The following is a 10,514-nucleotide window of genomic DNA, read 5'->3' as shown; positions in this document are numbered from 1 at the left end:
ATTAAAAAATTTACAACAATTATACATTTAATTTTATTTCAAAGGAAATGAAGTAATAAACACTGCAATGGTACATTTAAAAATTAATTTCAAAATAAATCAAAGAACACCTATATAATAACATGATAATTAAGTTTTATGAAAAAAATAGGATAAAATACAAAAGTGAAGAAAATTAAAATAAAAGAATCTCTTGATTTTATTATTTCTTCCGTCTTAAAATAATTCTTATCCTAAGTTATTTAATAATAAATAGATGAAAGAAAATAATAATTTTGTAATATTAATCTTGCATCATTGTTGATTTATTTCTAGATTTTGTAGTTCATCACTAATATATAAGGGATATGAATGGAAAAATAATAATTAATGTAACATTGAAAAATTAGAATGATAATTACTTTGAGATATTTTTTTTATACAACAAATATAATGAGACCAATAGAGTAATAAATAATTTGTGGAATTCATAATCTAAGTGGATAATACGATGAGAGATTAAATGCGGAGAGACGGTGAGATTAAGTTAGGAGTAAATAATAAGTCACATCAATCGTGAGCGGTTAAATGGATAATGAGAGATTATTAGAGAATAGTAAATAATCACAACGGTAATGACAATAAGACTGAAAGTTTAAATATTCTAACATCGAGTGTCTTCATGGTTTAGTATATCAAATTGTGGACTTAGTAGTTATTTGATCTAGGTAATGACAGTGAAAGGGTTGTTGACTTCCACAATGGATCTTGTACTCAAGTTAAGTTGTGCTTGACCAAGTAAAGAGTCTCTCTTAGAGAGCAAAGGTTTAGTCCTTCAATGTCATAATTTGGTCACTTTATTGTTTACTTACATCAATAATCAACTTTAGCTACTTAGTCTTGAGATTTATACCACTCACATTAATCTTGTTGGGTAGACTCTTTAAATTCATTAATATTTACTAAACAAGTATTGCATTGTTGTAAATGGTTGAATACATTAATGTTTTTGACAAACTTTTTTCTATAATGTTACTTACACACAAAGGTAGAAAAATGAGAATTTGTTGCCAACAAGAGTTGTTGATGTTGCATTTTAGGTATCGAGGCTAATATGTTTATTATTTTTGGGATAAATTGAAAATTAGCAATACATGTAAGGACAAACAAGTAAGATAAAACTACTAAAAATATATATTATAATCCATATCATATTATGATAACAACCTATGATAAGTGGTTTAGAAGATATATAGTGATAGAGAAAAAAGGGCTAATTTTATGTTGTATTTGGATTAATGTAATTGGTTGTATCTTCATGTAATTGTTACATTTATTTTTATTTAATGGAATATTATTATTGCTCTTTTTCTATGTCTAATGCTTATTTTTGGCTTAATCATCATTTTTCATGATTTTATTTAGTCAATTGTAATTGAGAGAAATTATTTTGAATTGGGAATTTGAGAGAACACCCAATAATTCTTATGCCTAGGAATAAGTAACAAGGATTAGACATCAATAAATCTTTTTTTCTAATGCAAATCATTTGATTGCACTAATTTAAGAGATTGATAATGTATAATCAAGAGATTTAGGTCTTTTCACTTAAAGAATTAAGATTGAGATACAATTGTAGGTTGATGATAGTATAATCTTAATTGGATTATTATGTAGTGACTGCATGTTAGGTAGTTCAATGAAGTTAAACTCTCATACTTTCATTCATTTGATATAAATCTCATTTTATGCATATACCAAATGTTCAACAAAATTCCTCGACCAATTTTCTCCTATTTTTCTCTTTTAATACTCATGCAATTGTCTATTAATTTTAGTTACTATAATTCTCAATTCTCATAGACTCATGGTCTATAATTATATTAATTACTCAATTATTACACAAGTTTTTGTGGAGATAATACTTATCACTATATTACTTGAGCAATTTGGTATTCTCACTAAAATGCCAACAAGTTTCTACTACCATTAACGAGGACTTGTGTTTCAATGATTGGACGAAATTCAAGTCTTTTTTGTGGATTTTAAATATTCTTTTATCCTTTCGCATTTTATTTTATTTTTATTCCTTTACCTAGTGCTAACTATCTTTATAGTTGCTCTAGTTATTTGTGATTTTGTGCATGCTAGGTTCTTTTGGTACAAGGAGCATAATTAATCATAGGGTCTTTTATTCATTCTTAAAATTAAGAAGACAGTGCCCAAACCAAGGAGGCAAATCAACTAGCTAAACAATTGATGCTAGACAAAAAGCTATTCCAATTCACCTAAAAAACAATGTTCCAATCCACCTTGAGAACATTCCTTTAGTTCAAAAGAGAAAGAGATAAATAAGACCTTTAATTCAGAGATGACAATTGATACTAAAGGAAAGCTCTTCTGACTCACCACATTTTTATTTATATTTGATTTAGATGATTTTTTTGTCTAAAAATCAAACTAAATTACATCGCGAACATTCCTAATTAGAATATCACATCAAATATTTTAATAATAAATAAATCAAATTGAATAAATTAAAAAAGACAAAGAATAGTTTAGGTAAAATATTTTTTGATGTACCAAACAAATTAGATCAAAAAATTTATTTAAACGATGGTATAAAAATCATTTGATATAATTATATTTTCTTTCTCTCACATTTTTTCTCAAACCAAATAAAAAAAAAGAAAATTACTTTTCCCTTTCAACTTAATATAAAAATTTATTTAAAACAATATTTTTATTTTTACAATATTAATAAACAATTTATTATACAAAAACAAAAATATTTATTTATTAATTATATTTCGTCACATTAAGAGAAAGCATTGGACAACCTTTAAAGGGGTGTGGTCAACGGGCGGGGGGAGACGGTGACTGTCCGAAGCGGGAAACCACGTTGTATGTTTGGTTGGTCGTTATCCGCTGCACGTCTTTGGCCATTGCAACGAGAACTATCAGTAACCGTTAGATTCGAAAGAGAATTTGAAGTTGTCAACGAAGGATCCAATCCTAGCGACGAAAATATAGGTGAGAGCAACAAGTGTTGGTGGATACGTCTGCATCTAAAAAAACACCCCGACATGATCTCTCGACAGTTGCGAACTGAACGCTGAGTTGGTAATGCTATGCCCTATCGCTTTTTGCACCGTCCCATGATCATTTCCCCCACACCACCCCATCAACCTCTAAAAAGTTAAGAGTGAAAATTACACACACCCGAGGAGAAGAAAAGCTGCTTCTTCTAAGCATCACAACCTAGTTACTTTACTTGTAGGGCCTTTTCCATTTCCCCTAAATTACCCCTCTTTTCATCATATGATAATAATATCCAGCTCAGACTATAGTATGATATTATGATGTCAGCATAATAGGTTGGCACTAAAGTCTTAAAGGGCATTGTACATGTTGCACCTGGCATTCAAATTCATAAATACTAACACTGTGAAATAGATTATAAATCCTCAAATAAATGTCACACGGTTGGGGTTCGAATCCACTCAAAAAGGCTAATGGGATGGGATTTAAGTGCCAAGGAATATACCATGGACTTTAACAGCAACACAATTTACAATCTAAAATGTATTACTTTTTTTTTTCAAAAAAGATATACAAAATAAGGTACCAAGAATAAAAGGAGTATTTAGAAACAGTGGCACCAATTTAATAAATTATTTATATAAAATGACACTTATTTAATTTATCAATGATAAAAGTAATATTGATTTATTCTCTGATTAACTGTTCAATTAATAGTGTTATTATCATAATCTGTCGCAAAAGTAATTTTTATCAACAACAATAATTGATACAATTAGTATAAAATTAAGCCTCTTAGTTAATATAGACTACTTGATACTAAAACCATGTTACACCAAAAAGTAATTTTTATGTCACTTGTCTATATAATAATTACGATTAAATTAATAATTTTTAAAAATATTACTGAATCCATTAACCGAACTTTTATAATGAAAGTATTTTTATGCTTTAAAATCACAAACATTGAATAAACTAAAAATGATACCACGGAATTGGAACAAGAGACGTTCCACACAAAAGAAAAAAATATGTTGAATAATTGAAACGGTGACAAGAAAAGTGGAATAATAATACAAAGATGGCAGATGGGGTTATTGTTATTGGAGGAGATGAGTGAAATAATGAGTGAGGGGGGTGTAACTGGAAAGCAAGAAAAAGCGCAAGAGTGCCAGCTATTTCCAACAACAAACGTGGCCCGTGGGATGCGATATTCGTAACGAACGGCGAGGATGGAAGGACGTGCAATTTGCGCTTCATTTGAGGCGAATTTCATTTGGCCAGACCTTCCTTTTTTAAACCACAGGGCGGGTACCTCAGCCACACACACACAAATTCACACAAACATAAAAAAAAAAAAAAAAAAAAACACACACACACACACACACTCTCATACACACGTTGTCGCGCACACATTCCTTCATTCCGCAGGTATCGCCACGTTCTCTCTTCCCTCTTTCATCCCCCCGATAAGAACAAGCACCCACCGTTTAACGCTAATTTTTGAGTGTTTTTGTTTTTTGCAGCAACAAACAAACATCTTTTACCTTAAACAACAATGGCCGATGCCGAGGATATTCAACCCCTCGTTTGCGATAATGGAACCGGAATGGTCAAGGTATCAATTTCCCATGGGATCATAGGTTTTCTTTTACCGATTTTGTCGATGACTAATCTTGGCGGCAAATTAAGTCTTTGTTTAAGGGATCTGAGTCCAGTTCCATCTAGATCAACATAATGCTGGTGACCATGGGGGGGGGGGGGGGTTGGCATTTAGGATCTGTTAGAATGTAAAATTATTCTTAATTCTTAATCAATAAAATGTTAATGTTGTTGGCTTTGTGTGATATAGGCTGGTTTTGCTGGAGATGATGCACCGAGGGCTGTGTTCCCTAGCATTGTGGGGCGTCCACGTCACACTGGGGTGATGGTTGGGATGGGGCAGAAGGATGCGTATGTTGGGGACGAGGCTCAATCCAAGAGGGGTATTTTGACTCTCAAATACCCAATTGAGCATGGAATTGTGAGCAATTGGGACGACATGGAGAAGATCTGGCATCACACTTTCTACAACGAGCTTCGTGTGGCTCCTGAGGAACACCCTGTGCTTCTCACCGAGGCACCTCTTAATCCTAAGGCTAATCGTGAGAAAATGACTCAGATCATGTTTGAGACCTTCAACACCCCTGCTATGTATGTCGCTATCCAGGCCGTGCTTTCCCTTTATGCTAGTGGCCGTACAACTGGTAATTGATCTCAACCCTGATCTCAACCCAGCCTCTTGATTTTTGTTTCTTTGGTGTGACTTGCATGTTGGGATTGCGAGGTTTGTAGATATGATGAAACTATTGATCTGTGTTTGTCGTTTAACTTGGTGATTTTGTGAGTTACAGATCATGTGTTTATCTCAATTTAAAAAGGATTGCATGAGCTTCAAACTAATCCAAATTGGGCCTATGTGTCTTTGTCTGTTAGTTTAAGCTTTTGGGATGGTTGGATCATGACATGGTACCAAATTGATCCATGTTGTTTCCATTAATAACAAACAATGTCTTATCCCACTAATTAAGATCGGCTACATGGATAACACGATGCCATTTATAGCTCGCTTAAAAACTAAAGCTTAAGGAATCCTTGTTGTTTCCATTATTCTAATAAAAATAAAATAAAAATTTCAATACAGAGTAACCATTGTAGCCTATTGTTGGATGTTGGATGTTGGATGGTAGTAAGGAGAAATTCGTGAGATTAAAGTGAAACTTTTTGTTCAGTTTGTTATGTGTTTGTATCATGAATGTTATCTAGCAACCATTTAATGGCTTGGTATTGAGATGAGTTGATGTGGTTTTTCTATGGTGTTTGTTGTAGGTATTGTTCTGGACTCTGGAGATGGTGTCAGTCACACGGTTCCTATCTACGAAGGTTATGCCCTCCCACATGCAATCCTGCGTTTGGACCTTGCAGGGCGTGATCTCACTGATGCCCTCATGAAAATCTTGACTGAGCGTGGTTACACTTTCACCACATCTGCGGAACGGGAAATTGTGAGGGACATGAAGGAGAAACTGGCCTACATTGCTCTGGATTATGAGCAGGAGTTGGAAACTGCCAAGACCAGTTCTGCTGTTGAAAAGAGCTATGAGCTACCTGATGGGCAGGTGATCACGATTGGCGCTGAACGATTCCGATGCCCTGAAGTTCTGTTCCAGCCATCCATGATTGGGATGGAATCTCCTGGTATCCATGAGACAACATATAACTCTATCATGAAGTGTGATGTCGACATTAGGAAGGATCTCTATGGTAACATTGTCTTGAGTGGTGGTTCCACAATGTTCCCTGGCATTGCTGATAGGATGAGCAAGGAGATTACAGCATTGGCACCAAGTAGCATGAAAATTAAGGTTGTAGCACCACCAGAGAGGAAGTACAGTGTCTGGATTGGAGGCTCCATCTTGGCTTCCCTCAGCACCTTCCAACAGGTAAACTGCATGACTATAATTACATATTCCTGAAGCAGTTGAATTTTGGAATGTTAACGCAGCAAATAACTTCGGAAATTATATTTCAATAATGAGTAAAACCTTTAATCAAATAAACATTATAACAAAATAGGAGGAAATAACAAACATAATACTCAGCTAGATCAAGAGAATGAACTAGTCTAAAATATATCCTTCTTTTGCTGTGCTTGATGGGCGACAGAGTAAGTACTTGCTGTTAACGATTGATGGTAACAATGTAGTTACTGAAGCTCCTTTTTTATGTTTTCTTTCCCTTGTGTAGATGTGGATTGCGAAGGCAGAGTATGATGAATCTGGACCATCAATCGTACACAGGAAATGCTTCTAAGTTATAATCATGGAGTGTGAAAGCTGGACCAGGGAAATTACTATTTATACAAATACTACAAAAATACCATCTAGTGGTTGAGGAACTTTCATTTCCTACTCTTTACCATCCTTTTATCTATCTTGTTTTTGTGTTTTCCTTTCTTTGATATGTTGAGATAAGAGCATGAAGGCTAGCAAGATATGTAAGATTCTTTTTTTTTCTCCCGTTCTGTTGTAGAAGAGATGTGAATTGTTACCTATTTGGTTTGGTTGAATTAACAAATTCTTTTCATGAAGTATTCTGATTAACATAGTGGTACGGTACGTGCTTGATTTATAATTCTCTGCAACGAAAAAGTTTTTTTTGATCAGTCCAATCTTTATCTCGATAATTTTGATGTTTATCTTACAATTCATATGCCAATTTGCCAACTTGGTATGATCCATATTTGCTAGTGAGAGTTTCACCTGAGTATAAAAGTTATCCTGGTGTATTTTATTTTTGTAGTAGTGTCAGAAGAAACAATTAAACTTTGATTAAACCATGTTCTTTTTCGATCAATATGGAGAAAACATTCAATTCAACCAATCCTTTTTTCTTTCATGGTTATGGCCATTAAATTCCTCTCAAATACTCTCCTCACTTCATCCTACTTTTGCTCTTTGTCCAAACCATTCTCAGACTTGCTTCTCAAGCGGAAGACATCATTTAGAAGCATGTGCTTAGAAAGTGCGGAATCAGTTGCGAAACATGGCCTAGCCATGCATGATCACGTGAAAATGTTTCATCTCGGGTGTCTTTTCTGCGTTAGTTTTTCTTTGTGCTTCTGTTGTCCTTGGCTTTTTTGCTCGTTTATCCGAAAAATATAGGAATCAAAAGGGGGAGAGACCTTAAAATTACCGCTTGTATTTGGTATAACCTTGATTTTCACTTTCCTAATTTTGACATTTGTTTTGGGTCACTATTAAGTCGATTTGACACACAATTCTTCGGTTTAAGCCCAATGTTCTTCCACACTAGAGAATCTCTTGACATTGTACAAGGGTTCATATAGGCACGAAATATTGGAATATGACCTAAAAGGAGCCATATAAGTGTGCCTAGCAAGCATAAGGTACACACTCGAATTGTTCATCATTTTTTATTGTAAGTGGTGACTCCGAGTATTGAAGTCCTTGTAGGTAGATCACATTAGAGCTTGACTCGTAGAATTTTTTCATAGATTTTTTTATGGTGAAACTGCAAGGAGGATCCAAGAGCTGAGATCGATCTCGTAACCGGTAAGGACTCCATTGATCAAGTAGACAAGAGAGATGGTGAGAAAAAATGAGGGTTAGATTCGTACATGTAAGTTGAATATGCCTTAAATACTCAGGTATTGAGAACATTATAATTTATAAAGGCATTACACACAAGTTGTTGACATATGATAATTGTACTAAATGTGAGTACTGTAGATAGGTGCCATATGGTAAATTCTAGCATGGACCGAAGATTCAGGTCGTCCACCAGTGCATAAAAAATTTTCAGCCATTGGATATGAATTGTTCTGAATTGGAGAAACATGGACCGTCCAGATGAGAAAAACGTATGGCTCGTACGGAATTTGCTATGAATTTGTGAATAGCGTGTCATGAATTTGTTTTTAGTGGAAATGACATTTTTGTCCTATCATAGAAGAAGGTCTTGTTTGGAGTGTAATTCGTTGTTGAAGTGGTGTCAAAATGTTGGACCAAAAGGGAGCAGATCCAGTACAATTAGCGGTCCCAAGATATTGGACTAAAACGGAGTAGAAAGGCCTGATCCATGTAATTCTTATAGGTAGCAACGAATTTGTACAACATTGGGTCAAAGGATTGCTACTAGGGAATTACTTGGGGCACCCAGCAATTTTCCAAAATGTCTAAGGTATTTTCGGTTACAAATAGCAGCAGGATTTTTTCATTTCTGCAGCGTTATTTTTTTTTTCGCAAAAATTCCTTCACTTAGTGTAATTTGCTTCTTTTAAGGGCAATTTTGCAAAAATTCCTTCACTTAGTGTAACTTGCTTCTTTTAAGGGCAATTTGGAAGCATATTTGGTCTCCGGTGGTATACATGCGTTTGTGAGGAGTATACAAAAAAAATGATATGCACATACAGATCAGCAATCCGTATTGATCATACATACGGATTACCGTATTTTTTTATTTTTTTTTCAAAAATATAATTTATGATTTAATTTAAAATTAATGATCTAAGAATGGATCAAACTTGTGTCACTTGCATTATTAATAGAACACTCAAACCAACTGAGCTAATATATAACACTAGAATTTATAATTTATATTTAATGTATATGTAAATTTACATAATAAATTTTGTGAAGATTATTTTTTATATAATAATTAATTTGTTTATATATATAAATTATAAATAAAAATGATAGGTTTAATAAGCATTTACAGATGTAAAAAAAATATCAAATTTATTTAATTATCAATTGCTATAAAAAACATCTAAATACATCATTCAATTAAATATCATATTTATTTAATTTTTAATCATTATAATAAACATATAAATACATGATTTAATTAAATATCAAATTTGTTTAATTATCAAATTTTGTAAATAAATTAAATGAATTTTTTTTCTAAAAAAATAATTTTAAAAAAATTAAAACATATGAATTAATAAATATATTTTAAATCTTAAATTTTGGTTTCAATATTTTTTATAACTACCAAATTTAATATATTTTTAAATTTGATTTCAATCATTATCTTACACTAACAATCTTATAATATTTTAAATTTTAAATTTTGGTTCCAATATTTTTTATAACTATAAAATCAAATATATTTTTAAATTTAATTTCAATCATTACCTTAAACTAACAATCTTATCATATTTTAAATTTTGGTTTCCATATTTTTTATAACTAATAAATTTAATATATTTTTAAATTTGATTTCAATTATTGTCTTAAACTAACAAGCTTATCATATTTTAAATTTTAAATTTTGGTTTCAATATTTTTTATAACTACTAAATCAAATATATTTTTAAATTTGATTTCAATGATTATCTTAAACTAATAATCTTATCATATTTTAAATTTTAAATTTTGGTTTCAATATTTTTTATAACTACTAAATCAAATATATTTTTAAATTTGATTTCAATCATTATCTTAACCTATAAATCTTATCATATTTTAAATTTTGGTTTCATAATTTTTATAACTAACATATTTATTGTACAATTAAAAATTATGTTTCAATATTTTTCATAAGTAAAAAATTCAATATCTTTTAAATATTTGTTTCAATTTTTTTTAAAAGTTTTACAAATATAATATAACAATATTGAAAATTAATTGTTTCACCAATCTAATCTAATCTTAGTAATAACTAATATATATTTTTATAAATAAAATCAATATTTAGCATATAAATAATTTTTTTTTATAAAATTTCACTAATATTACAAAACAACATCACACTACGAAACAATTTAAATAATAATTGACAAATAAAAAATTTCCAAAAAAAAACAAATTTAGAAGAAGAAAAATTGAAAAAAAAATATTCAACAAAAAAACAAAAAAAATTCATACGGATCGACAATCTGTATGTGTCATATGGATATCCATATGACACATACAGATTGCCAATCC

At 31.5% G+C, this 10,514-nt stretch overlaps 1 protein-coding gene across 1 annotated transcript; it reads left to right on the top strand.

Moving 5' to 3' along the window:
- The first annotated feature begins 4,308 nt into the window (after positions 1-4,308).
- LOC114400091 (actin-3) lies at positions 4,309-7,167 on the top strand. The gene is made up of 5 exons (XM_028362372.1): positions 4,309-4,452; positions 4,548-4,639; positions 4,874-5,267; positions 5,890-6,503; positions 6,808-7,167. The coding sequence occupies exons 2-5, from the start codon at positions 4,580-4,582 to the stop codon at positions 6,871-6,873; spliced, it is 1,134 nt and encodes a 377-aa protein (XP_028218173.1). The 5' UTR covers positions 4,309-4,452; positions 4,548-4,579; the 3' UTR covers positions 6,874-7,167.
- The last annotated feature ends 3,347 nt before the right edge of the window (positions 7,168-10,514 follow it).

This window comes from Glycine soja, chromosome 19 (assembly GCF_004193775.1).
Source record: "Glycine soja cultivar W05 chromosome 19, ASM419377v2, whole genome shotgun sequence".
NCBI lineage: Eukaryota > Viridiplantae > Streptophyta > Magnoliopsida > Fabales > Fabaceae > Glycine > Glycine soja.
Note: the sequence above shows the minus strand (reverse complement) of the source record. Positions and strands in the feature narration are given on the sequence as shown.

Excerpts from the sequence above, each read along its gene's own strand:
- LOC114400091 (XM_028362372.1), top strand. The coding sequence starts at position 4,580 with ATGGCCGATGCCGAGGATATTCAACCCCTCGTTTGCGATAATGGAACC. Across the intron at positions 4,640-4,873 it reads ATGGAACCGGAATGGTCAAG|GCTGGTTTTGCTGGAGATGA; the intron begins GTATCAATTTCC and ends TGTGTGATATAG. Across the intron at positions 5,268-5,889 it reads TGCTAGTGGCCGTACAACTG|GTATTGTTCTGGACTCTGGA; the intron begins GTAATTGATCTC and ends TGTTTGTTGTAG.